Source organism: Mastomys coucha, unplaced genomic scaffold, assembly GCF_008632895.1.
Source record: "Mastomys coucha isolate ucsf_1 unplaced genomic scaffold, UCSF_Mcou_1 pScaffold22, whole genome shotgun sequence".
Lineage (NCBI taxonomy): Eukaryota > Metazoa > Chordata > Mammalia > Rodentia > Muridae > Mastomys > Mastomys coucha.
Genome location: NW_022196905.1, coordinates 168,590,931 through 168,618,765, shown reverse-complemented (window position 1 = coordinate 168,618,765; position 27,835 = coordinate 168,590,931). Strand labels below are relative to the sequence as shown.

The 27,835-nt window shown below is 50.2% G+C and overlaps 1 protein-coding gene and 1 long non-coding RNA gene across 3 annotated transcripts in view; one reads left to right on the top strand and one right to left on the bottom strand.

Annotated features, from left to right (window-relative positions):
* LOC116069091 overlaps nucleotides 1–1,240 on the top strand; it is a 3,812-nt gene extending 2,572 nt beyond the window's left edge. Inside the window, exons 3-4 of the long non-coding RNA XR_004109831.1 lie at nucleotides 623–748; nucleotides 897–1,240. This is a non-coding gene — a long non-coding RNA (uncharacterized LOC116069091). The remainder of the gene's footprint in view (nucleotides 1–622; nucleotides 749–896) is intronic.
* The window catches only part of Adgra2 (adhesion G protein-coupled receptor A2), a 39,965-nt gene that overhangs the window by 8,924 nt on the left and 3,206 nt on the right, over nucleotides 1–27,835 (bottom strand). For both annotated transcript variants that reach the window (XM_031339441.1, XM_031339443.1), the window contains exons 2-11: nucleotides 16,967–17,038; nucleotides 5,624–5,695; nucleotides 5,261–5,332; nucleotides 5,026–5,097; nucleotides 4,272–4,435; nucleotides 3,628–3,841; nucleotides 2,215–2,379; nucleotides 1,424–1,622; nucleotides 420–569; nucleotides 132–293 (exon numbers count right to left, since the gene is read on the bottom strand). In XM_031339441.1, the coding sequence (XP_031195301.1) occupies nucleotides 132–293; nucleotides 420–569; nucleotides 1,424–1,622; nucleotides 2,215–2,379; nucleotides 3,628–3,841; nucleotides 4,272–4,435; nucleotides 5,026–5,097; nucleotides 5,261–5,332; nucleotides 5,624–5,695; nucleotides 16,967–17,038 (1,342 nt within the window). The remainder of the gene's footprint in view (nucleotides 1–131; nucleotides 294–419; nucleotides 570–1,423; nucleotides 1,623–2,214; nucleotides 2,380–3,627; nucleotides 3,842–4,271; nucleotides 4,436–5,025; nucleotides 5,098–5,260; nucleotides 5,333–5,623; nucleotides 5,696–16,966; nucleotides 17,039–27,835) is intronic.

Genomic DNA, 27,835 nt, shown 5'->3' with positions numbered 1-27,835 from the left:
GCTACCAGAGCCTGCTACATGTCCTGTGTCCCCAGGAGGGGGAGGCACTTCCCTTCTATGAACTGCTCCTCTCAGGCTCCCCTCCCCCAGTGTAGCCCCTGAAGGGTCCCTCCCACGCCAACCTACGGTACCACAGAGATGTGCTGTGCATGGGGGCTAAGGGCAGCTCCTCCGATTCGCTCCAGGGCACCCACGATGCCACTGCAGGCTTTGTCTTCTCTCTGGGCCAGCCACAGAAGGTGCTCATCCACCAGCATCAGGTTGCTGGCCATGTCCACCATCACCTCCACCAGCTGAGGGAGGGAGGGAGGCAGAGCCATGACTAAGGGCAGGGGTGGTATTTGGGACTCAGTGTGTGTGAGGCCTGAGATGGCGAGAGGGCCACTTTCAGGGGGCGCAAAGGATACGTTGAACCTCACCTCTTTGATTTGGTCAACATAACCCAAAAATTTCTGGATCATCTGGGCCACATAGACCACATCCATCATGTCTGAGAAGCTGGCGGCCTCTGCAGTATACACTCGCAGCTGGTGGGCCAACGTCAATGCATTGGAGGCATTGATAGGCATCTGGGGGTATTGGTGACAAAGAAGATTAGCCCGGTCTCTCCTTTCTGTTCCAGAGCTAGCCCCTAGAACCCAGGGCCAACCCAGGAGAGGAACCAAGAGCATCTACTGAGATCCTCATGATCAAAAGTGCCCACAAGTCCCTGATCACCACGAATCTAGGCTACTTAAGCCTAAAGATGGTGAGGCTGTAAATCAATGTGATGGTGCATAGGGAAGAGCAGAGGAGAGGCCTGACTCTGGGGGAAGACAAGTACCAAGGGATTAAAAAAAAAAAAGTGGGCTGTTGAGATGGCTCAGTGGGTAAGAGCACTGACTGCTCTTCCAAAGGTCCTGAGTTCAGTTCCCAGCAACCACATGGTGGCTCACAACCACCCGTAATGAGTGCGTCTGAAGACAGCTACAGTGGATTACTCAGCTGGAGAAAGTGTGGCCGGAGAGAGCGGGGCCGTCCTGAGTCAAATTCCCAGCAGCCACATGATAGCTCACAGCCATTTGTACAGCTACAGTGTACTCATACACATAAAATAAAAAAATAAATCTTTAAAAAATTATTTTTAAAAAGATGTCAGTCCATAGTTCTTGTTGTTTTCCTCCCTTTTTAAGACAAGGTCTCCCTATATAACTGCTCATCCTGGAACTCATTACATAGACCAGATTGGGCTTGAACTCACAGAGACCCACCTCCCACTGCTTCCTGAGTGCTGGGACAGAAGGCATCTATCACTATGCCTGACAGCTGTACCCACTCTTAATGCACATCCGGGAACCGAGGTACAGACTTCCCTAAGAGCATCATGCTCCATCCCAGCCAATTCCAGGAAATCAAAGTTTGGGGGGGGGTGCCCCAGCCTCACCAGCACAAAGGTGTAGAGCACCCGAGTGATGTCATTGGTGTACAAACAGTGCGAGTAGTCCCCTGGTTCCCAGCGGCCAGCTCGGTCACACTTGCGTGAGGCCCGGGTACCCGGGGCTCCCCCACTCAAGGGCACAGAGGTGAAGGGGTACTGTAAGCAGGACTGGTAAGCTGTGATGCCAGCCAAGGTTCGGGGCCACCTAGCGGTAGAGATAGGAACCTGACATGACCAAGGCTCTGAGACAAACACCCTCCCTTCCTAACCCCAACCCAGGACTGTGACCCCAGACCCCTGGGGCTTGGTGAAGGGTTCAGTAAAGGGTTTCCTGGCAGACTTTAAGGGGTTCCCAAGTTCTGCTTTCTTCCAGTTTTTTCAGACAATGCTACTGCAAGCAACATGTTGGGGTTGCACTGCAGCAATCTGAGTTCACACACAAGTTCTGCCACTAACTGGACAATATACTGAATTTTTTTTTTTTTTTGACTTTGGTATTCTCAGCTCTACAGTATGGAGAATGATAACTGCCCTCCATTCAGAGGGCCTCCAGAACATTCAAGTGTGACACTTTTTTTGAGAAAGGTTTTCCATACCAAAGTGGGAGGAAGCACTGAAAAGGGGCTCATCTTCTTGAGATGTAACAGCAAGATTGTGGATTAAGTGACAAAAAGGGAGGCCTTAGGATTGGAGGAAGAAAGCAAGTGGGTTTGCCCCTGGTCATTTGTGCTCTCAAGAGGGTACAGGTACAGGGTTGGGGTGGGCGGGCAGCCATTTATAAAGCGGAAGCTGCCAACCTGAAGTCCCCACGGTTGTTGGTCACCCGTTCTGCGGGGCAGTAGGAGGCAGAGGTCTCCAGCACCACTATCTCCACCTTCTTGCTGGTGTTGCCTTGGACTGTGGACACAGAGCACTCCCATTCGCCTGAGGCCCACACGCCAATGTGAGACAGGGTCAGCTCACTGCAGGGGAGGAGGGGGAGATGGCTCTGTGCTCCAGTCATCATCATCATCATCATCACCATCTCCATCATCATCACCACTATCACCACCATCATCACCATCTCCATCATCATCACCACTACCACCACCAACATCACCATCTCCATCATCATCACCACCACCACCACCACCACCACCACCACCATCATCATCAATTTTCATTATCCTTATTATTATTATTGGTCACCTTGACCCAAGCTAGGGTCCACTGAGAAGACAGACCCTCAACTGAGAAAATGCTCCTGTCACAGGAGCATTTTCTTCATTCATGTATGATGTGAGAAAGCCCAGGCCCATTGTGTGCAGGGCCACTCCTGAGCAGGTGGTCCGGAGTTGTTTAAGAAGGCACGGGGAGCAAGTCAGGAAACAGTGTTCTTCCATGGTCTCTGCTTCAGTTCCCGCCTCAAGGTTCCTACCCTGCTTGAATTCCTGCCCTGACGTCCCTTCCTTCCCTCTCCAGGTTGCTTTTAGACACACAAGCTGTGCTTGTCACAGCAACGGAAAGAACACTGAGCGCTCTCAGGTCCAGCCGCGCCTCTCTTCCATGCGCCTTGGACAGCCCATCTACCCATGCTTTGTCCTGGGACGCCAGCTCAGGTTCTTGCTTTAATGGAATGAGAGATCCCTATGCATGCATACTCACTGGCTTCTGATCGGAGGGGCACTGCGGGCCTTGTGGAAGCCCCTCCAATCAGAAGGCAGTGAAGACTGAGTTCTAAACTCTATTCAGACCATTTATGATTGCATCTTAACTCTCTGTTCATGGTTTGAATATGCCTGGCCCAGGGAGTGGCACTATTTAGAGGTGTGACCTTGTTGAAGTAGGTGTGTCACTGTGGGTGTGGGCTTTAAGACCCTCATCCTAGCTGCTTGGAAGCCAGTCTTCTGTTAGCAGCCTTCAGATAAGGATGTAGAACTCTCAGCTCTCCTGCACCATGCCTGCCTGGATGCTGCCATTTTCCCCCCTTGATGATAATGGACTGAACCTCTCAGCCTGTAAGCCAGCCCCAGTTAACTGTTGGCCATGGTATCTGTTCACAGCAATAAAACCCTATGACACTCTCTATAATCTCTCTCCCCCTCCTTCTCTCCCCCCTCTCCCTCTTCTCTTTCTCCCTCTCCCAGGAGGGGGAGATGTCTCTAGGGCAATGGCGACAGAGGCTGACTGTCTCCATGCCCTCCACTAGGAAGGGAGCACAGAGCCTGTACCTGGTGATGAAGGTGCAGTCGTGGATGAGGTTTTCTGCAAGGACGATGCCAGCCTGCTCATCGCTCTCCATAGGGGCCCCATTGTGGTACCAGTGGATCCGGGTATCATTGCCCAAGTAGCTGGCCGAGCACTGGAAGGGCAGGCGGTCGCCCTGGAACACCACTTGGCGCAGGGATGGGATGAGGTAGTGGGTGTGCAGTTCCAGGGCCCCTTCTGTGCGTGAGACATTGGGGATGACGCCTGAGCTCATGCACACATGAGCCTATGTCTGTGAGGGGCTCCAGTTAGTGCCTTAACGACAACCATAAAGAGCAACACACAGCGAAAGTGAGATACACAGAGTAGGCCCGGACCCTCTGCCTCTAGTGAGCTCTTTCTGACTCTAGGAGTCAGAAAGAATCCTCCCAGAGAAAAAGGAAAATAGAAGTATATGGTGGTGTTACCAGAAGGGGAGACCAGATGAAAATATAAATAAGCAAACAGACCTAGAAGAGGTTTAGGCATGCTGGCGGAGGGCCACCCCATGGAACTGGGGCCTGGAAATTATGGTCATCAAATAACCACATCCGTAGCCCAGAGAGCCTTGCCCTAGCAAGCTGTGGGTAAAGAACCTGCTCTTTGGGGCCTAGGACAGGTTTCTCACCACAGCGGAGCTGGGACTCCTGGAGGCTGCTCAGGGCATGGGCATGCAGGGCACTGGGGTAGGCACAGAGTGTGCGCTCGGACAGCTGCAATGAGTGATTCCGGGCCCAGGGCAGCAGCCAACGCAGACGGCAGTCACAGGTCAGGAACTCAGTACCGAAGTCCCTGCAGGGCAGGCACAAGGGACAGTGTGGCTCACACGGATGAGGCTGAGCAGGCGAGGGCTGGAGAAGACAGCCATGGGTCCATGTGTGTCCTGCTGCTCAGGACACGACTAATTTGGGGGCGTTTCTGGCAGTTTGCCTAGTCAACAAGCGTGATGCTCACCCCCTCGGAGCTAGAAATGGACACACATTTGGCTCCAATCAATGTATTGAATAGAGAATGGGAGTTTGAGAAGGGACAATGTCAGGTGGTGGACAGGTAAGGTGGCTGCTCCCAGGATCTGGGAGTTTCTTTTCTTTTTTTAAATGTATTTATTCATTATGTATACAGTGTTCTGCCCACATGTATGCCTGTAAGCCAGAAGAGGGCACCAGATCTCATTATAGATGGTTGTGAGCCACCATGTGGTTGCTGGGATTTGAACTCGGGACCTTCGGAAGAAGAGCAGTCTCTCCTGCCTGACCTGGGAGTTTCTTTAGGGGTAAGGCGAGGGCTGAGGTTTGTCCTTCCAAGTCCTGGGTTCCAGGTGTCTCCCTTCTGGGCAGAGGAAGAGCCCAGGGGTCTGCTCCTGTGTTGGGAAAGATACTCACACAATCTTAAGGGCTGGCAGCTCATCAAAGACCCCAGGTTGCAGACTAGAGTAGATGTTTCCAGAGATGTTTCTGCAGAGGGCAGGGAATGGTGAGATAATATCTTAGGGACTCCCTGGGCCAAGCCAGTAGATGGATGGATGGAGAAAAGGTCTGGTCCAGGCTTCTTCCTCCCAGGTCCTCCCCTCCCCCTCCGCACCTCTCCCCGTCTCCCCCTCCAAGGCCTATCACTCACAGTCTAAGAAGTCTAGGGAGGCCTTGAAATGTCTCGGAGGTGAGACAGCCAATCCGATTGTTGGAGAGATCTCTAGAGAGAGACACACAAACTCAGCAAACCCTCAAATACATCAGGATGAAGACTCTCTTCTGAGAGAGACATTCAGCTGGAGATTATGTGGGCAGTAGGCTTGGGCCCAATGCCACCGCAAGCTGGAAATACCGCCACGTTTGGCCTCAGCCAACGTACTGAGTAAAGGCTGGGTGTCTGAGAAGGGACAGGGCAGGGTGGGACTAGGGATGGGTGCTTTCGGTATCTGGGAATTTCTTTGTAGAGAAAGGAGAGGGCTGGGGGGGCGGGTGGGCAGGCCATGCTACTCACAAGCGCCTCAGCTCGCCCAGACCTAGGAAGGCTCCGGCCTGCACAGTGCTGATGGCATTGCTTCTCAGGTCCCTGTGGGAAGCAGTGGGGAGACCTTCACCCTTCTGCCTGAAGGCTGCCCTGCTCCCTGGGTAGGGCGTTTTGTCACTACAGATGCTGGCAATCTGTGGAGTTCCATTTCTTTCTACATTTGCTTTCCTAAACCCCACCCAACAGGTCTCTTCAGCCTCTCTAGCCACCAATAAGGAGTACTGGTCAGAGAGATGTGTTTGTAAGCTAAAGTCCCATGAAAAGCAACACATCTGCACTGAAGCCCCTGTGGACTAATTCACAAGCCCCGCTTGCCTAATGATGACAGAGAACCGTGGGGCAAAAGGAAAGCCGCAATTATCTTGAGCTATCTTTAGTTCTCTTAATAGCCACTTTGTATCCAGCCAAACTTCCCTTTGACTATCGGCTAAGTCCTTTGTGACTTAGCAGATAACCCAAAGCTAAGACTGGCCTCAGACCTGGAGGCCCAGAACAGCTCATCTCTCCACTTTGCTGTAATGTCTACCTGTTTTCACTAATTTGGCAAATGCCTTCATTTATGGAATTTTTTTGTTGTTGTTCTGGGACTATAAAGTTTATGTCACCTCTTCTATGTCATTCAGGGCAAGTGGAGTCTGTTCCTAGGCCATGGTCACCCATCTGTGGCTCAGAACCAACTACATTTTACTCCTCTGGGACAAGAGCTGTGTTTTATGTCAACATATTCGAGATGATATAGGCGGTGAGAGATGAGATAGAAAGAGCTCTGGATGGAGAACAGGAACAGGGGGTGGAGAAAGCTTTGCATTAAGAAGTAGAAGAATAGCTGGGCAGTGGTGGTGCACGCCTTTAATCCCAGCACTTGGGAGGCAGAGACAGGTGGATTTCTGAGTTCGAGGCCAGCCTGGTCTACAGAGTGAGTTCCAGGATAGCTAGGGCTACACAGAGAAACCCTGTCTCGAAAAAACAAAAACAAAAACAAAAACAAACAAACAAGAAGTAGAAGACTTGGTTCCCCATGGTTGTTCAACAGAGCCACTCTAGACCTTACAGGGCGGTTCTGAGAGCCTTTGAGAACAGCTAACCCAACCATCAGAGGGAGTTTTCCAATTATTATATTCAACAACACTAGCTCTCTCTCTCTCTCTCTCTCTCTCTCTCTCTCTCTCTCTCTCTCTCTCTCTCTCTCTCATGTGAGGAAGAGGGTAGCAAGGCTGGTAGGTGACCAATGCGCTGTGCCCCTGTACAGCTCCAAGCTAAGGCTGCCAATCATGGGTCCAGATGAGGCCCAGGGTGAATAAAACCTACGCAACCTATGCAATGTCTTCATTCCTCCCGTCCCCCCCCCCCCCAATGCTGTCAGGAGGTGGCAAGGAAGCTGAGCAGGACACAGCAAGATGGATGATGGTTCCTGAGAGTTATCCCTACACCGTACAAAGAAACGTACCACAGATGAGTCTCATAGCAGCCTCTGACTCCCCAGTTCAGGGGCTCAAACATCACTGAGGCAGGAATTCAACTCTCAACCCTCCCTCTCTTCCCCTCCCCAGCGGCTGCAGATCTCCCCCCTAATCGGGAGGACCTGCCTATCTAATGCATCAGTCCAGTACCTACAACGCAGGCCTCTGCACTAAGGGCCAAACGGGTGCCTGGATACTCATCTGCTGCATTCCCCTCTATGCTGTGCATGGCTACGGAGGGCTACAGATCATGATCCACCTACCTGAGGCTCCACCCAACCCCATCTTTTCTAAGCTAACACAGACTGAACTGAGGCTGCCTATAGCACTAACTCATCTTTTCTGCTCCTACCTAAAAGAGCCTGGGAAGCTAGGAAGCAGTGAGTGGAGAGGAGCCACTCCTCGGGGAAATTTGACAAAGACATCTGGGGGTCAACTTGGGGTCAACGTGGTTTCCAAAGTTCAGCCATCCCAGCCAGCCAAGGCTAAAGGCCTTAGAGACAGCTGTGAATTATGGACAGGAGAGAGTTAACTGAGCTATGTTCCTGCTGGGTGAGAGGAAATGGGTGTCCGGAGATGGGAAGGTGCTGTCCTGTCCCACCAGGGGGCCTGTTTGTGCAGTCCCTGTTGGGGAAAGAAACACTGAGAGACAAGAGGCAGAGATGGAGTTCCATGTAGGCTACTTGTACCTCAGCTCCCTTTCCCACCAAAGACTTAGACGATATTGAGTCCCCTTAAGGAAGAAGGGAACACTAACCTCAGGGCTCGGCTCCTAGAGAAAAAGCTCCAGCTGTTGGGAGGTGCTGGGCATAAGCTGAGAATGTGGAAGGGCCAGGCCTGGCCCCAGATTCCCTGCATACCCAGTCAAGAGGACAGAGTTAAGTCCCCCTGCCCAGGACTGCCCTTCCTGTGTATCACCCCCCCAGGCCCCCTTTGACGGTCAGGCTCCACCCTTCCATCCCACCCTCTTCTGTTGATCCAGCATGTGCCCCCTGGCCTCTGTTGGGGTCTGGCCATTCTCAGGGATCTGCCTCCCACCCCCATGCAGGGGCGGGTAGAGGGAAACACATTCCTCATTGTGTGTCACTTCCCTTCATGGGCTGCCAAGGGGCTGAGACAGCAGCCCCCCGCCCCTTCCCTCTCTGCTCACTTGTGTTTATTCTCATTTCCTCCCCCCCCACCCCGTTGAACCCCACCCGCCTGCCCCACTGATGCTCTGCAGATGGGAGCAAGGCAGCCCTGGGGCCCCAGCCCCTCTCCCTGCCCTGTTTCCTGCAGCTGAGCCATTGGAGGCCCTCTCGACAGGGCAGCTTCCACAGGGACGGGGGGCGAGGGGGGTCTTCCCCTTTCCTCAAGTGGGGCTCAGAAGTGACCAAGATGGGTCTCTTGCAGTTAGTTTGCTAGGGGGTGGGCCAGCCCTGGGATACCAGGTTTGGGGGTCAAATGCCAGGGGGACTGCCTCCTGGGTTGAACCCTGACAGCCCAGTGGGCCTTTGGACGAGCCATGTAGCCTGGTCCCTGAATAAGGGAAGTAGCTCAGGGCTGTACCTCCCCAGGGACAGGAGGAAATGTTACCCTAGGAGCTGTACATTTCAGAAATCCAAGGTTCTTCTCAATTGGTTGTTCTGAACCCTTCCTGTTTGATACTGCTGGGAAAAGCTGATGAAGGCCTACGCTCCCACCCTAGAAGAATGTTCTACACTTAAAACTGGGCACGTGGTCTTGAAGGGCTGTGGAAGAACCCCTGCACCTCAGGGCTGAGGTTGGGGCCTCCTGGAAGAGCTCTTGCCTCATGTGTAGGACCCGAGTTCCATCCCACAATGAAAAACACTCCACGTATGGTGGTGCATACCTTTAATCCCAGCACTCAGGAGGTATAGACAAGTGGACCTCTCCTCTACAAGTTTAAGATAGCCTAGTCTACATAGCAAGACCCTGTTTTGTGTTTTGTTTTGTTTTGTTTTTTGTTTAAAAAGACCCTTGCTCCAGATTATCTAAACTAATCCTCCATTAATTAATTAGCTGAGGTCACAAGCCAAAGTAACCAGGCAAAGGACACAGAGCTGCTTCTAGAATATGGAGTGCATGACTCCCTGTCCGCTTCTTCAGAGCTCTGGACCTGGGGAAGAGGCACTGCATACGCTAGCTGCCCTGACTCGAGGCACACCTTTCTCCTGCTATGGGTGTCAGCATGAAGGAAGGGACCCCTGACAGCGAAAGTAGAGGGAGACATCTAGGGCAGTCACATCCCCATGTCCTTTCCAGAACCTGAGTGTGGGAGTACAGCAGGGAGAGAGATCAAAGCTGGCCTCAGCGGTGATGCAAACTTTCCATCCTGGCACTCGGGAGGCTGAAGCAGGAGGATTGTGAGTTTGAGGTTAGGCCTAGGCTATACATCCAGAACCTGTCTCCAAAAAACAGAAACAAGCAGAAACCAAAGCAAAGCAAAACAAAACAAAAGGCCCACCAGGTGAAAGTTCCCAAAAGAACTTGATCGTTATAGCCTAAAAGACAAAAGTATCCATCAATGTATAAATACATAAAAGATTTAAAGTACAGTATGTTCAGTCAGTGAGCTACTGACTATTTGCCCACAAAGAGGATCTGGTGCTGATAAAGCATGGACGAACCTGGAAAATGTTCTACAGGCTGAGAGGATCTAGTTATAAAAGATTATATATTATATAATTCTATTTATACGACATGTCCATAACAGGCAAAGCCATAAAGATGGGAAGGATATTAGCGGTTTGCTTAGGTCTGGCAGAGGAATGGAGACTGACAGCTAATGATTCAAGTTTTCTTTTGTGGATGATGAAAATGTTCTAAAATTAGATGAGAGCCACGGTTACACAATTTTCTGAAATCTATCAGGGCCCATTGGATCGTGCACTTTCAACGGGCGATATAAATTACATCATGTTAAGAGCTGTTTTAAAAGTGTGAGCCGAGGTGACAGTGTGCCTATGTGCTCACACTCGCATTCAGGAAGAGTATGGTTGCACAGCACTGGCTCCTCCTTAGCCTCCACAGACCTCCCTGCTTGGAGGTCTGAAAACCAAATTATAGGTTTGCTGGCCGCACAGCAACTTGCCCTGAGCCCTACAAGGTTTCCAGAGTTCAACTTGAAAGTACAGGCTGGCTGCAAAACTAGCCAGGAAAGCCCTGCAGGTACAGAGGTTGCTTGGAGAAGAAAAGAAAGGCTCTTGTAGCCAAGGAAATCCATTACAGTCCCACACTCTCACCTTCCCACCACCTCCCAGGGCTTCTGCTTCGGAAATCTTCTACAGCTATTTATTGAGCACATACACTGTGACTGGCAACTTAGGCTGACGGAGGCAAACGCGAGGGCTGCCCCTGACTTTGCTAGCCATCCCCCAGGGGCTTCAGCTGTACTGGAGCCCAGGACAGCTTCTTCGTGTCACTCCTCCTCCCCAGTGTTAGTGGGAACAAGAATGGAATGGAGAGACAGAGCCCCAGGCCTCACCCTTGGCCCCGCCCACAGATTAATGGAAACCACCTGGCTAGTGAGCAGCCCATTCCCATGAGCATCTGCTTCTAATGAGTGCCCCAGCACCCGCCCGCATACCAGCCCTCAGGGCTCATTAATCTCATTAGGCAATGACAAATCATCCCGAGCTGAGCAAGCTCCCCTCCTTGGGCCCTTTGCTCTAGCGTCCCACTAGCCTCGGTGGGCCCACATCCGTATGGAGTCTCGCACCCTTCTACATACTAAGCTTCTCTCTCTCCCCCTCGACCTCTTCTGGGACGAGTCTGTCCAGTGGTCGCATGGTGGCATCTCATAGAGCCCTGAAGGTCTTGACTACCAACCTGTTCCTCCTTGCATGTGCTTGGTGGGGGATCTGGACAGAGAAACATACGAGGCACTGGAGAAAGGAGTCCTCCATGGGAGGGTTGGGGTGGCTCTATGGCACACTGTTTGTTTAGCGTGTATGGGGCTAACCAATCCATCGGCAGCACCACAAACAACAAAAGCGGGGCCTAGTGGCACACAGCTGATTGCGTCTGTAACCTCAGTACTCCAGAGGGCAAAGGGAGGCACCATGGACTACACATGGAGTTCCAGGTTCTCAGAACAACCAGGGCCTACCAAAGGGCTCTGCAGGCGAGGGTACTTGCCACACAGCTTGCCAACTTGCATCTTAGCCTCAAAACCTATATGGTGGAAAAGGGTAGATTCCAGGAAGATGCCCTCTGGTCTTCACATATGTCCCTCAGCATACAAAAAAGACACACGATGGGAAGTCTGGGCAACTACACATAACAAGCCAGGCGTCTAGAACTCTTTAGAAAGGAAGAGCGCTGCTCTTCCTGGGAAAAGCCTATGTTCAGAAGTACTGTATAGATGAACTAATTCATCTCTCCCTATAACAACTTCTCCCAGAAGAATTCCTAGCCCTGTTCTCCACATGGGTTGTGCAAGGCTTGTGGAAGCATTCAGAAACAAAGGAAAAAGAACAGGATTTGACCCCGAGCCTCTTTATACCAGACTAAGGAGCGTGCTTTATTGGTTTGTTTTGAGAGGGTCTTCTGTATAGCTGTGTAGCCTGGGCTAGCCTGGTCCACATGGTAAGTTCTAAGCCAGCCTCGAACTTGCGACAGCATCTCTGCCTCTGCCTCCCCAGGGCTGGGATTACAAATGTCTACCATGTCTGGCCAACCCAGCCAGCCCTGGCACACACTTTTGTCAGTTTCTCCCCTGCCCCAAATGTCTTAGGTCACGAACGGGCTGAGTCAGGCTGAGGGGCCATAAGGAAAAGTGCTTTAGGCATATCTGGTCCTTCTGTACAGTCCCTGGGCTGGCCACGAGCTGCCTGTGGCAGATAGGATTTTTGGTTTATTATATCTAGTTGATGGGTACCCTGGATCCTAGATCCACCACTAAGATCCTTTGTTTTTGTTTTTCAAGGCAGGGTTTCTCTATGTAGCCTTGGCTGTGCAGGAACTCACAAGTGTCGGGATAAAAGGTGTGAGCCACTAAGATCCTCTTAACACAGCCACTTCTGCATGCACTCTTGCTTCTCCTCCTCTGTCTTCCCATTTCACATTCACACTGATGTCTCTGTCAGCCTACCTGTACCTTTTCCCAGCCTCACTTAGTAAGACCCTGAATTCCAAAGCAGATGGCATGCGAATCTACGGCCTACTCTTGGCCAGCACAGACACAAACACTGACACACACGCACACACACACATGCATGCACGCACGGGTGCATGCACACACATGCATACACACATGCACGCACACACACATGCATGCACATGCACACACACATACAGACACACTCACACACACATACATATACACATACACACACATACACACACGCACACTTACACACACGCACACACTCACTCACACACACATACACATAAACACACACATACACACACACTCACACAGACACGCACACACACTCACACACAAACATGCACACATGTACACTCACACACACATACATGAACACACTCACACACACACTCACTCACACACACATACGCACATACACACTCACACACTCACATACACACTCACACACACACACACTCACGAGTGCGTGCATATTACCCTTTCATCCATTTGCAAAGACCTGATGGGCTTTCAGCACCTGGGGCCATGAAGACACGCTCTGTAGCTTACCACAGCTCTGACTACAGCAGATCCAGAGCCTCCCTAGGACACGAGGTGATGCCTGCAGTGGGATATGGAACTGACATGGTCTCAGTTGCCCATGCCTAGACATCGAGTCCTCCCACTGGACAGAGAAATCAGTGTTTCCTGGACACCAGCTATACACTAGGCTACAACGTCATAGTTGTGATGAATAGGCCCACAGTCTAGGGGTCATCTGGTGTGTTGGCTCCCAACCTCAGATGAGCATGAGAATTCCCTTCCTGCTGGGTGAAATTCCCAGGCCCCATCTGACCCAGTGACTTACCACCTCCAGGAATAGGACACGGGGTTTGCTTGCATTCCTTATGGGCCTTCTCCCTACCTTAGCACAACGGTTCGTCGTACACCCATCTGGCTGTGTGTCATGGTGTACACCTATGAGACTGGCTACTTATGGGGAGAATCATTTGAATGCAGCATTTCAGGTCATCCTGAGCTACACACTGAAACAACAAACAAACCACTAATGTTAGATTCTGCTAACATGAGTGCGGCGTGGAGGTGTTCTGCAGATGTACAATCAGCTGGCCTTAACGAGACCGCTTCAACAATGCAGTTGGATATCCTGTAATCAGCTGAAGACTCAGGGGAAAAATATCTTGTCAAGAGGAAATTCTGTCTTAAGATAGTAGCATCTTTTCCTGTCGGACTTACAAGCCTGGCCTAGGAGCTTGGACTCGACAGTCCCCACAATTACGTAAGCCTGACGTTTGTTTCAGAGTACACACGCATCAACCAGCAGGCTAGAGAGGTTGAGCTCTCCTTACCTTTCTGTGCACAACCCAGCCCTTTGCCCCTAAGGCCCTTTCCCTCCCCCCCTCCTCTTCCTCCATGTCTTCCTCCTCCTCCTTCCCCTCCCCTCCCCCTCCTCCCCCTCCTCCTCCTTCTCTTCCTCCTCCTCCTCCTCCCTGAAGTTCTGATCTCCCTAGGCAACACTGCAGGCACCACACAGATCCCAGAACAGGATGTTAAGTCCACGACATACCTACTCTATCCCCTTCCTATTTTTACAAGGATGGGGTACCCCACACACGGCAGCCATTATTGGTCACTTTAAGCTACATCCACACACAGTAACATCCCCCCGTTCCCTATGCACTCTGAAGTCATCCGTCTCTTCTCTTTTGAAGTCATTCTAGCACAGGTCCCTACCCTTCCCGATGCTGTGGCCCTCTAACACAGTTCCTCATGTTGTGATGACCCCCCAACCATAAAAATATTTTTGTTGCTACTTCATAACTGTAATTTCACTACTGTTATGAATTATAATGTAAATATCTGGTATTTCCGATAGTCTTAGGTAACCCCTGTGAAAGGGTTGCTTGAACCTGGGGGGAGTTGAGACCCAAAGGTTGAAAACTGCTGATCTGGGCATTTTTTTTTTCTTTTCATCTTCCTTTTTTGAATATATCTTAAACTGGCCTTGAACTCAATCTGCATCCCCAAAGAGCTGAGAGCCCATCAGCTCTTTGCAAATATTTATAATTATATTTGCATGTAATCCAGGTTGGCCTCATACTTATTGCATCAAAGGCTAACCTTGAACTCCCGGTCCTCAGGAGTTCGGGGGTTAAAGGCATTGCTACCATACCCACTTTACAGGTGCTGGGGACTGAACCTAAGCTTTGGGCCATATTTGAGGCCTCAGAGCTGGGAATTCTTGCTGTGTCTTTTCTTGTGGCACAGTCCTCCAATACCCAACAACTTGGCTATCAAGACCTGCTTCCAGGTACTTCCTCTGAAGGACCCAGTCCATGGCAGGTTCCCTGTCCTTGGTGCTGGGGAGAAGAGCCCAGCTTGTTACTTTGTACAGGTAGGAAGGAGAGTGGGTAGCCATGGGGTCTCGGAAGGAAAAGGAGACAAAGGAAGCAGAAGACAGCTGGGAGATGCCAAAAGGGCCCCTTGAGAGTCCCAGAAGCCAGAAGGGCCACTTGAGAGTCCCAGAAGCCCTCAACTACAGGTGCCAGGAAGGAAAACACAGAGGTTCGCCTTGCTCCCAAATCACTCCTGAAGAGATGTTTGTTTTCCTGTCCTCTTAAAATCAAAACATAAAAAAACCTGGTGGTGGTGGTACCTTGAATCCCAGCACTTGGGAGGCAGAGGCAGATGGATTGCTGAGCTTGAGGCCAGCCTGGTCTACAGTGCGAGTTTCAGGATAGCCAGAGTGACACAGAGAAATCCTGTCTTGGAAGAAAAAAAAAAAAAATCAAGACATAGATCCATTCCCAAATGCTCAATCACATATGGAAGAATGAACTTGTTCCCTCGCCTGTAATCCCAGCATTTAGTGGGCTGAAGCAGGAGGCTAGCCTGAGCTACAGTAACATGATTATCCCAAAAAAGATTTTTAAAAAAGGAGAGATTATATTAAGAGCTGGAAGGTGCAGACTGCAGGAGTGGGGACCCAGGCTCCCTCTCAGACCAGACCAGACCAGACCAGACCAGACAGTTGCTGTGCTGCATTTTATATACCATCTGGGGAGAGGATTTCTTTGAGCCTCAGACCTGAACTTGAAGCTAGCCTTTTGTCTTTCACATGGATATGAATCCAGAACCCTGAACACATACAGCCCCATGCCACAGCAACCTCACCTCCCTCCCAGGGCCCCTCTTCTATTCCCAGCCTGCCCCAGATCAGAGTTTTAGGAACTCACGTGGACTTGACCACTCTTATCTCCCACCAAGAACACCAGGTCCCCCTTTTTACTTTGGTGGACTTGGCAAACTTTTCACTTCCCCTGTGGAGTGGGTGGGAGGGAGGGGGCTTTTATAAGAAAGCCGAACACGGTTAAGTGGCTTCTACATCTCTGTTGCCCTTGAACTCTCTAGTCTTAGTGACACCTCCCTTGAACTTGTCTGAAAGAGGCCCTCAGATTCCTCTATGGCCACATGTACAGAGGCGAGTGTGATCCCCACCACACTGACGTCACCCCACACTCCACCACACTGACGTCACCCTTCTCCGTGTGTTGCATCACACTGACCCAAGGCTTCAGAACCAACAGGTATAAGAAGGGGCCAAGGGCCCTAGTGCATGAATTAGGAATACCTCAGAGAGGGACACCAGAGGTTACAGAGGAGGGTATACATGGAAAAAAAAAAGCGAATCAGTCCCCAGAAAAGAGTCCACCCAGGGTTCTCCCATATAAGTCAGTGATTCTCAGCCTGTGAGTCGAATGGCCCTCTCAGGGATCACCTGTGACTACCGGAAATCACATTTGCACTATGATTCATAACAGTAGCCAAATTATCAGGTTTGAGGCAGCAATGAAAATACTTTTATGGTTGGAGGTCATCACGGCATGAGGCACTGTATTGAAGGGTCGCACGCAGCATTAGGAAGGTTGGGAACATGGGTGAAAGGGTACAAGAGCCCAAAGTGACGGCATAGGCTGGGTTCTGGAAGCATGGCCATAGGTTGATGGAAACTCTCACCTGGCAGGTTAAGTGACTTAGCCAAGTCTCTGAGTCAGGGGTCCTATCCAGGTCTCGTCTCTCCACAGCTGAGCCCTCAGCCTTCTGAGGTGCCACCTCCCTAACTCCTGTGATCCCTGGCTCCTGTTCAGTAACTTTGTCCCACAAAGGGCCCCTAATCAGCCCCGGGGGTCATCAGTATGGGCTGAGGGAGTGTAAGGACACTTCTCCAAATGGTGTGTGTGTGGGGGGAGGTGAGACTGGGAAATGACTGAGCTCCCCACCCTCAGTCCAGGACTCTGCGCCCCCCCCCCCACCTCCAGGCCCTGATTGTTGGTTTGTTTTTCTGGATGAAGGAAAGATCGTTCAGTCACATTAAGTCTCTCTCAGCCATTTCATGCTGGGCTGTCAGCTGGGGAGGACTGGGAGGCTGGCGAAAGGGCTCGCTCAGCCCTCTTAGCTAATTGCTCATTAAAGAGCATTAATGAGCTTCCCTTTGCCCCACCTCTGCCTAGAACAGGGAAGAGACCTTACTTTGCCTAGATCACCGGGCAGTCCCTATTGAAAAGCCAGATACTCCCTCTCTCAGCTCTGTCCTCTATCAAGTCCTAGACTAGCTCTGGCTCTGCAGGTTCCAGTCCCTCTCTCCCTCATCCTCCCCAGATTGACAGTCCCACCCTTTGCTATCATGCCATCCCACCCCCCACTCCCACCCCACCTTGTCCAAACGCTTCCAGCACTTACAACTTCTCCAGCAGGGACAGTCCCAAGAAGGATCCATTGCGGAGCCCAGTAATCTTGTTGTTGCTCAAGAGCCTGAAGGGATAGGAAGAACAGAGATAGGCGCTGTTAGAAGCCAGGCAGTGCAAAGTGCAGATGGAGCGAGCGGGTACCCAGGTTCCCAAGATGGCCATGCGGCACTATGTAAATACCGCCACCTAGAGTTATGTAGCAGGGACCCTACCTGTTACTCTAGGAGGTTATAGGGGGAAGCTCAAGGAACAGCCCAGCCATAGTGAGAGCCTCAAGTCACACATTTCCCCCAGTGAATCAGTGAAGGGCCCGCAGACTGGACCTAACTTGAGATAGGGCTGGGTAGATGTTGTGATGGCTTGTTTCCAATTTGGAGCCTCAGTGTCAACCCCATGGAGCGCCCTGCCAGGCTCCCCACAGCTCTGTCCTTGCATAAGCCCTCCCTCAATCCAAAACCCAGAGCATAGTGATGGGGAGACTGGCCTCATCTGGGTCAGGGATGGAAATGGCAACCTAAAGCCCTATACGGAGGCACACTTCTTTAATTCCAATGCTTGGTGTGTGTGTGTGGGGGGGGGGGAGCTAGAGGCAAAAGAGTGGAAGCTTGAGGTCATCCTTGGCTATGTAGGTTTGAGGCCAGCCTGGGCTACCTGGTATCCAGTCTCAAAGGCAAAAACAAACAAGCAAAACAAAACAAAACAAAAACACAGACAGGGAGAAAGAAGTGTGATTCGGAAACTCTGACGGAAGAGAGCTTTCCAATGGAAGATGACCACTCTGGGAGATCAGGGTCTCCAGGTTGGAAGGGCGGTACTGTTACGGTATCCTCGCCTTCCCAACCTGTAGAAAGATTGATGAAGCCCTGGATCTGACAGAAAGCCAGACCTCCCCCTCATCCCTTTGCAATCTCTGCTCCAACCTTTGTTTATTTACTGTTTACATCCTAGGGAAAAGAGGCCCCCCCAGCCTCATCTTTGCCCACCCACTCAGCCTTTCTCTCCCAGCCTTGTTAGAAGGAGGGAGTTCCAGACCAGCCAGAGGGCTTAACCCTCCAGTTAATTGCTTATTAGAAAGCTTTAATGAGAACTCTCAACCTAAACTCCTGGCAGCCCTGAGCTGAAGCAAAGGGCTTCCCCTTCTTTGCTCTGTTCTTACTAGTGGAAAACTCACTGGAGGACCAAAGTACACACTTTAAGACGTCTCTGGAGTAGATGGCCTCTGTGCTCTGCGGCATACAGAGAAACAGGGCTTGGAAGAAAATGCAGAGGAGCTGTCAAAGAGATCTGACCTCAGGCCTCATGGGAGTGAATAACCCACTGAAGCAGAGAAGGACACCTGGGCTCCAACTCTCCAGGACCTTCGGAATTCTAGGTAAGCGTTCCACCACTGGGCCATATCCCAGGCCCCGCAATGGCTAGGATGGAGGCAAGAGAGGGAGGTGTCACTGTCTGGATCAATGGAAAGAGGTAGATACCTCACCTCTTTCTTCCCTCCAGGTAGCACACTTCCAACTTCCAGTACAGTCCAATAGTCAAGGTAATGTTTTCCAACAGAAGAATGTCTTAGGGGAAATTACTAGGTTTCCAAAACGTTGTATACGCGCGCGCGCGCACACACACACACACACACACACACACACTGTCCATTTTGATATTTCTTTCTTTTTCTTTAAAGCAATGTTGTTGGTTTCTTTTTTTAAGATTTATTATTTTATGTATGTGAGTACACTGTCGTTGTCTTCAGACACACTAGAAGAGGGCATTGGATCTCATTACAGATGGTTGTGAGCCACCATGTGGCTGCTGGGAATTGAACCTAGAACCCTTGGAAGAGCAGTCAGCACTCTTAACCGCTGAGCCATCTCTCCGGCCCCATTGTGATATTTCAAAGAGCACATGATAAGTGCCAGCTGTATGCTCCATACTTGTAAACTAGCATGCAGGAAGCTGAGACAGGAGGAAGAGGAATCAAGAACTGAGAGACAGCATCCGCTATAGAGTAAACCATCTGCGGCAGGGGCAGAAGCATATCACATCAGAACGGAGCTATAGCTCAGAGTAGGAATATGGGACATGTAGTCAATCTGTGCAAAGCCCTGAGTCCAGTCCCAACACACACAGCAAAAAAAACAAAATGAAAACCAAAAGGTTCAGACATAGGGAAAATTAAGAGCTTTCAAACAAACTCCCTTTTTCTTGTTTTATGGATAAGGACACCAGGACAAAACTCCGGTTCACAAATAGAGAAGCCCCAGAGAATGTTAGCGCTCAAGCTTGGAAGATGGATGTTATCTTGGAGTGTGAAACTGGTGTAAGTTCTGGGGAATGTCTGAGGATTGAGGACTCCAGTTAGAAAAACCCTGACATTAAAAATCCTACACTAGCCAGGGTAGTGGTACAGAGGCAGAGGCAGAGGCAGAGAGGCAGAGAGGCAGAGGCTGGTAGAACTCTCTGAGTTCAAGGCCATACCAGTCTATATAGTGTGTTCAGGCCATTGAGGGTATACATAGTGTGGCACTCTCTCAAAATAAATTCCAGTTCCAAGGGGATCCAATGCCTTCTGGCTTCTGTGGGCAGCAGGCATGCACATAGCACATGTGTACATGCACATATATACATGTGTACATAAACATACAACTATAAAATATACTTTTTAATCTTTAAGAAAAAATGGCACAATTTTTTTAAAAAGTAAAAAAAAAACTGGGGGCCAGGTGTGGTGGTGTCCAACATTAATCCCAGCATTTGGGAAGCAGAGGCAGGTAGATCTCTATGAGTTCCAAGTCATCCAGGACTACCCAGTAAGACTATCTCATGACAACTAAGTAAGTAAATAAATAGATCTTCAAAAACATTTTTTTTTCTTAATCTTACACTAGGGGCCAGCAAGACATCTCAGTGGCTAGAGGCACTTGCTGCCAAACCCAATGACCTGAGTTCAATCCCTAGGATAAACATAGTGGTAGAAGAGGGTGACTCTTGCACATTGTCCTCGGACCTCCACATGCATGCCCATACCCACATAAATAAATGTACTGACAAAATGTTCTCACTCCCTCTTTTCCTGTTTTTCCTCCCTTTTCCTCTTTTTCTCCCTCTTCTTCCCTCCTATTCTTGCCTTCATACACACACACACACACATACATACACACACACACACACACACACACATACACATGCACACGCACGCATACGCACATGTACACACAAGTACTCGTGTCAGAGGCCAACCTGCAGAAGCTGGTTTTCCCCTTCTACCATGTTGGCTCTGAGATGAGAATTCGGGCTTCAGTGCCCTCACCCTTGGGGCCATCTTGCCAGTCCCGCTTTCCTTCTCTTTAAAATGTTATGTTGAAACCACGTGAATGAGTATCTGCTGTGTGGAGGTGTGCATGGGTGTGCAGGTACGTGTGCAGGCCAGAGGAGACAGATCTCCTGGAGCTGGAGTTACAGCTTACTGTGAGCCATCTGCTGGGAGTGCCAGGAACTGAACTCAGGTCCTCTGGAAGAACAGTATTTGCTCTTACTCACGGAGTCAGCCCTCCAGCCTGGTCTGCTCTTTGGAGACGGGGTCTTACTTTATATTCTAGGCTGTCCTGGAACTCATGATCTCTGTGACTCTCCCTATCAGATGCTAGGGTACAGGCATGAGATACCAGCCTGAAAATGCTTTCTAATACATAATTAAATATTTTATATATAAAAATGTTTGAAAGATCACTGAATTGAAAACAGAGTTCTTAAAAAAAAATTCATACTTCCAAATTTCCAAAATGAGAACCTGAGATGAGCTCATAAGTGGTGCTGGAGACCCCATATTTCTGGTCCCTTCAGCCATCAGTCCTAACTGCTTTCTATTTATTTATTTATTTATTTATTTATTTATTTTGGTTTTCTGAGACAGGGTTTCTCTGTCTAGCCCTGGCTGTCCTGGAACTCACTTTGTAGACCAGGCTAGCCTTAAACTCAGAACTCCACCTGCCTCTGCCTCCCAAATGCTGGGATTAAAGGCATGGACCACCACTGCCCAGCAGCCTAACCCCTTTCATATATCCCAAACCTTTAACTTAGAGCTAGCTCATAGACATAGAACATGAACCACAATGTATAACTTTAAATTTTCTATCATTCTCTTTTTTAAAGCTTAGAATTAATTTTAATAAAATCTGATTAAACCCAACATACCCAACCAACGTCTTTTCATTTCAATGTGTAATCTATTAACATTATTAATTAGATGTTTTCTTTCTCTGTGTGTAACAAATCTTTGAAATCTGGAGTGTATTGTACTCCTACTAGCACATCCCAGTTCAGACTAGCCAGACTCTAAGTGTATACATCTAAAATTGTAGGGTTCAGGAGCATCACAAAAGATGGGGACCAGCCCACGAGGCAGTCCAGGATGCAACTCAGGACCAAAACAACTCGTCTCTTGGCCTGGACAGCTCCAGACCACATCCCACCCTATTCTGCAGAGACCTCCAATAACTGGGCTCCTCTATACGCCTCTGTGCTGTGAGAAGGCAGGGTTGTGGTGGAAGACTGCTGCAACCCATGATTCTTACTTGACCAGCACAAATGCCAGTCCCTAAAGTCTCAAAACTCATATTTTCTAGATGCAGAGACCATGATTCTGATCTACACACACACACACACACACACACACACACACACAAGCAGGCATGAGGCAAACAGCTCTTTATCCTTTTCCAATGGGCTCCACCCCTGCAGGCAGAAGTGCCACTTTTGACAGACTCCAGCAGATGGCTGGCTATATGGCCTGAGTCCCTCAATATTCAGAACTGGATCTTTTGCTTTAATTTCCCCAAGAGAGCCAAGGAATTTTTACTTTAAACTTGCATCATCCAGAGAGTGTTTATGGGTTGCTGTTGTTTATAAGTGTGCGGACCTAGGAATCTGTTTTTACTGATACAGGGGAGGAAACCCAGGGTCTTGTGTATAGCATATTCTCAAGTGTGGAGGAGGCGTTACAGGTAGGCAAAAACCAAACAGACAAAAAAATAGTGGAGTGAATGAACACAGATACTCATGTACACACACAGCTCTATCTGATGGGAAGAAAAACATTCCCACCATTGTTGACTGTCTCAGAAAAGTGGGCAGCAGCCTGGGTAGAGGAGAGAGCTATGCCTCTCACAGCCTCATCCAGCTATCCCATATGCAGTACCAGCTAGGACTTTCCTTAAACTCCCCAGTCAGATCCATCCTCAGGCTATACTGCTCTCTCACACTGTTGCCTCACAGGGAGCCAGCCAGCTTGGCGAGTCCCTTCTAACCGCACTAACCCTACAGACCCCACAGAGACCTGGAAAGGCATCTTTAGTTTCTGCTCCCCCGACACACACTACCCTCCCCTCACCTCAAACTTTCTATGGGAAGGAAGGTTAGTCCCTGGGGTCCCCTATTCTCTACTCTAGAGTTTGAAATCAGGCCAAATCCTGGGTACACCAAAGCCATTCCAGAATCCTCTCAGGACTGGGGCCCTATTTTAGGGAGGAGAATGAAGAGAGCAACCACCAACCGAGTGAGTGGCTGGCGTCTCTGAGAGCCCTTGTGGCCTCTGGGTAGCCACAGGAACTCACCAGATACCACTCCCACATCAAAAGTGACCCCATAGGACTCATGTGGGCCCTGTTCTATGGGGCACGGAACCAACATGTGCCGGCAGCAAAAGATTCTCACGTGCCCAAGAGAGTCAGTGTGTGTGTGTGTGTGTGTGTGTGAGCCTCCCCTCTCTGACCCAACAGGCTCTGGATGGTCAGGACCCACACTCTCTAGGGCCCAGAGCACCAGGAGTTTAGACCTTCACCGGCTTTGTACAATCTGGGAAGGCCGCTGCTGGTGTGAGGTAATAGGTGGCTGAGTAGTGAGGTGGGAGGATGCTGTCTGTTTGCTGATAAGCTATGCTGAACCATCCGGGGGAAACCTGAGCTCCCAGGCTGTTCTGTAGTATAGAGCCCTGGGCCTTCAAGTATCTCCAGGGCCTGAAACCTAAACTATAATCATCACCTCTAGGACACAAATGCAATGCTGGCTGTGTAACTTGGTGATAAAGTGCTTGCCTGGAATATGTGAGGGACCTCCCTGGCATAAATAAATAGATGCTACAAACTGGAAGCATTGACAGATGCTTAATTTGCAGGGCTACCAAATGTCCTACTTTATCAATGAGTAATAGATAAGACGTTTAGTTAAGGATATAGGCTAATGGCTGCCCCTCTGTGGTTTCCTTTCTCTTTGAGTTTGCCCTTGGTGTGTAGGACATGCAAGACATCCTGCCCACTCCTGATCATCTTTACCACTGCTTTGCTTGGCTGGAAGCCCATCCAGGCAGTCCCGGATGACTTCAGGCAACAGAAGAGCCAGGTGGATCTACTTTCTCCAGGACTAGAGAGCCCTGTCCAGACCCTGCCTCTAACCTCAACCCGGACACAGAGCAAACCAAAGACAAGCCATGGGTCAGGGTCAAGGCCAAGGCCGAAGGAGAAGCTGTCTAATATCCTAATTCCTGCTTATGTGCTTACCCCTAACTAAACTTTTCTTGTAGGTCTTGTCTCCTTCCTCTAACTATCTCTACAAGGGCACACGGCTTGGGAAGGAGTGGGCAAAATCAAGGTATTTGGGTTTATATGAGAAAGGAGTGATTTTGAGCTTTATGACTGAATCTATACACAGAAACCTCGAATGAAGTACTACAGGTGTTTGTGGAAAGTGCTCAAGGAGACTTGGTGGGGATTATGTGGTCCCAGTTCTCTTGCTGGAGTGCAAGGAACATCTAGACTTTCATCCGTTCATTCCCTAAACCTATCAAACACTCAGCTCTTAAAGACAAGCAGTAGAGAGAGAAACGTTCTACAGGGGTGGGGGAGAAGAAGGCTACTGACTACTGCCATGATATAAAATCCTATCAGTGGGATCCAAGCTCATAGAGGAAGAAAAGTACTCCTTCAAAATGTGAACGGAGCTGGGGTGTAAAAGGTCTTGGGTTGGATACCCAGAAAGTAAGTAAGTACGGAAATATATACATAAATAAGTTCCAAAGGATTAATTTGTTACTACCTTTTCACAGTTTCTGAGACTGGGCTTCACTGTGCATTCCAGGCGGTTCTTGATCCTCCTGTCTCAGAGGAGCAAAACCACACTGGCTGATCAATCCCTCACACTTAGATGAAGCTAGTCCTTTAATCTTCCCTCCCTAGTGTTAATCTGGGGCTGCCCACCGCTGTACATACAGTTCAATGCTCTTAGTCTCTAAGGCTGTACGCAGGACAAGGAGTATGTCTCTCTTACCTGCCTCAGGGGGTTAAATGAATAGATACTGGCTGAGTGAATGGGGCCAGCGGAGCTCCCAGGACAGGGATGCCCAGTGGGCATGGATTGTGATGCAGAGCCAGCTGTGCCAAGTCAAGGCCAGTCTGGTCTACACTGTCAGTTTAGGCTAGCCAGGGCTATACCAGCCAGTGCTACATAGTGAGACCTTGTCTTAAGAAGACAAACCAAAACAAAGCAAACCGAAACATCTTTTTAAATTTTCCTTCTGTCCACTAACCCTTTCTGTCTCCAAGACCTAATTCAAGTGCAGAAAAGGACGGCTAATTTTGGGGCTCCCTTCATGTATTCAAACTGTATCACTCCGCTCGCTCGCTTTGTGCTTCTGGGTCACACTACCTGGAGTCTGTCACCTCCCGGGGGCTTGAGAAGCATCCCAGTTCCCAGTCTGTCTGTCCTAACTCCTCAGAGGTCACCTGCAGAGGCGACAGGGAGTCAGAAGCACTAGTTTGATAGAGGAAAGCGTGTGAGTTAGGAAGGGGCAGAGTTCTACCCAGGAGGCCCCAGGCTTTGTCAGCCTTCCCCACGAGGGGGCTAATGCCTCCTCCAACCTAAAAAAGCACAGGTTTGGACTTCTCCACACAATACCAGCAAGACACAAGCCCTGGTAGCGATAGGGGCTGGGGTGAGAGGGGCGCCCATCCCTCTCCTTTCCTTTCCAGCTGGGAGATGTCTGGCTCCTCTGCTCTGGCTACAACTCCCTCCTCAGGTCACCCCATAGCCTGCCCTCACCTGGTCCCATCCATCTTGCATACCCCGTTGTGCCCTCATCACGTCTTCCCTGAGTGAAGGCGAGGGAGGGCTGGGGGAATGGGGCCTTAGTGTCAGCTCCCTCCAATTTCTCTGTCCCCCCCACCCCCATTGCCCTCCCTCTCTGTGGTCCGGTCCTGAAAGCAAAGGAATGTTCCGGAGTTTGGGAAGGATGGGGGCCCCTCAGAGGAGGGAGGAAGGGGAGGAGGCAACTCCGTCCTGTCAGTGTCTGAGCCCTAAATAGAACACAGCAGCCAGGCTGGGGGAAAGAAAATAAACAGCCCCTCTCAGCGGCCCTTCCTGATGGTCACCGGATTTTCCTTCTGGTTCCTCGGCCCAGGGCAATTTCCCTTCGCTTTTCTCCCTTCTCCTCCTCTGTACAGCCTCTCCCTTAGGGGTGATGGGAGAGTAACTGCTTCTGGGCAGGCTGTGTGACAATGGGGAGTTGTCCTACCCTCTCTGGGCTTCAGTGAGGAAGCAGACGGAAGCTATAAACTGAGTGGAAAGACCTGGATCATTGTAGAAGCAGAAGAGGGTCTTGTCCTTATGACCCATGTGCGGGATAAACACAGAAACAGTCTCTCAGTTTATAAATACTACCTCAAAATTTAAGAGTCAACCTACATTAGATTCATATTACACTGGTTTGTCTGCACAATGGAGAGAGATTCTCAGGCCATTTACTACCCCACAGGAGCCTGCAGGAAGGGCCTTAGGACTTAGAGGGTCCATACATATATCTTGCTTAATCCAGGTAAAAATGACCCCATCCTAGTGACTTCCCAAGCCAGGTCCTGGTACCACTTGGGGGCTGAAGTATGTGTATGTCTTTGGGACCCAGTCTAATGAGTCCCAGTCTCTTCAGTGCAGTACATAATGGGCCAGCAATCCAATCCCTAGTGGTTCTGCTCTGCTCGAAGGGCTCTCCAGAAACAGGACCACAATTGCACCCTAATATCTGGCACCAAGAGTCTGGATAGGGGTTCTTAAGACCACCAAGCATGGACAGTCAAAATCTCTGGCACCTGGGCTCACCACCTACAGCCCCTCAAGAAGGTGGGTGGGAGGAGTCAGGGAGGCCCTGGGATTCTCCTGGACCTTCACTTGGGATAGGCAAAGGGTCCAGGAGTTCATGAGGCGAGACCTTCAGCCTGAAGGGCTTGGGAGTGTGTTACGAGACAGTCCTCCTTCATCTCCTCATCTCTGGCCTCTTCCCTCCTTTCTTTCCTTCTTTCTGTCTACTCTCCCCCTCCCCCTCCCCTGCTCACAAAAGCTCTCTGTACACAGCCACTTCCTCTGGCCGCTGTCTCGGAGCCCAGACCTTATGAGAACCATATGGGGGAAAGAGGGTAGAAGAGAAGGGGGTGGGGAGGCAGGCTGGGCCCGCCCCTATAGCCAGCATCTTTCCACTGCCCTCAGGCTGTGTGCTTGGTGGTTGGCACACTTTGCCCCACACTCTCCTAACTAGATCTCGGTGGTTTGCATCAAATCCCAGGCCAGAACTGAGAGTCCCAAGGGAGATCTTTGCACATGAGCCATCTCTCTGAGGCAGGAGCATTGCACAGGGTCCAATAAAGACCCTACCTCTCCCTACCTAGGACCATCAAACTCCCAGCATGAGCACCCAGCTAGTAGTGGGCACATCTGTGCAGACAGCCCCTTCTGCCCTGTACAGGAACATCTGTTTAAGATGAGCAGGTTGCCTATTCTGAAGGAACGAGCAATGATTTACCCCATGTCTGCACCTCCTCAGTCAGCCTGAAATGATCCCAGGTCAAAAGGACTTTGGTCCCAATGGAGGGAGATTGGGGGGAGAAATGGATTTTTTTAAAGCAGCATTTGTATCCACCGGATCCCAAATAGCAGGATCCTCGTCTGGTAGAAACATTGAGATCCCATGAGCTAATTCCACACTGATCCCACCTAACAATCCCTCTAACTTCTCCATCCTCAGCTACAAAGCCTTAAATTGTGGGCCTGGGTTTGTTGATCTCTAAGACCCTTTTCAGTGCAGATGAAGTAGGAATTTATGGCACTGGCTTGTGTCCTCTGGGGTCTTCCTGGGGAGATTTCCTTCTGCACTTATCTATTATCAGCCCTTCCTGGAATCCCTTTTTCTCAGGCCACCTCCCGCCTCTAACTCTCAGTCAGAGCTCAGGACCAGAAAGCGGGCCTTTAGCCACTGCCCAGTTTGGGGAGGTCCCCACTCAGAACAAAATCCTCCCCATCATAAGCCACCTACCCTAGGACCATCGTGCTCAGAGAGAAGGCTCATAAAGGCTCTGGCTGGGCATTTGTACCCACAGCTGCCCTGCAGACTGGGCTGTGAGGCTGGGGGTGGGGTGAGAAATGGATCAGGAAGGAAGCCAAGAGCTCTGCTTTCCTGGAAAACTGCAAACGAAAGTCCACCATGGGGGAAACAAAGCAAAGGGTGGGGGAGAGGGGACCTGCAGCGTACAAAAACAGAAGGCAGACTGGAGATAACGGGCCGGGCCTGAGGAAGGATTTTTCAATGAGGTAAACAGGACTGCTCCAGGGAGGCCTCCCTAGCACACAGAGACCTTATCTGGAACTTTGAGTCCTAGCCCTAAGTGTCTGCCTGGCTTCTATCTTGAGGGCTCCTGCGGCTGGAAGCTGGGGACCCATTCCGGAGGGGGAAAGAAGGTCCTTAGTGGGAATGTAGCAAACGTCTAGGAGGGAGGACACAGCCACAAGGCAAAAACAGCTGGTTCAAGTCCTGCTGCTCAACCTGACGACAAGC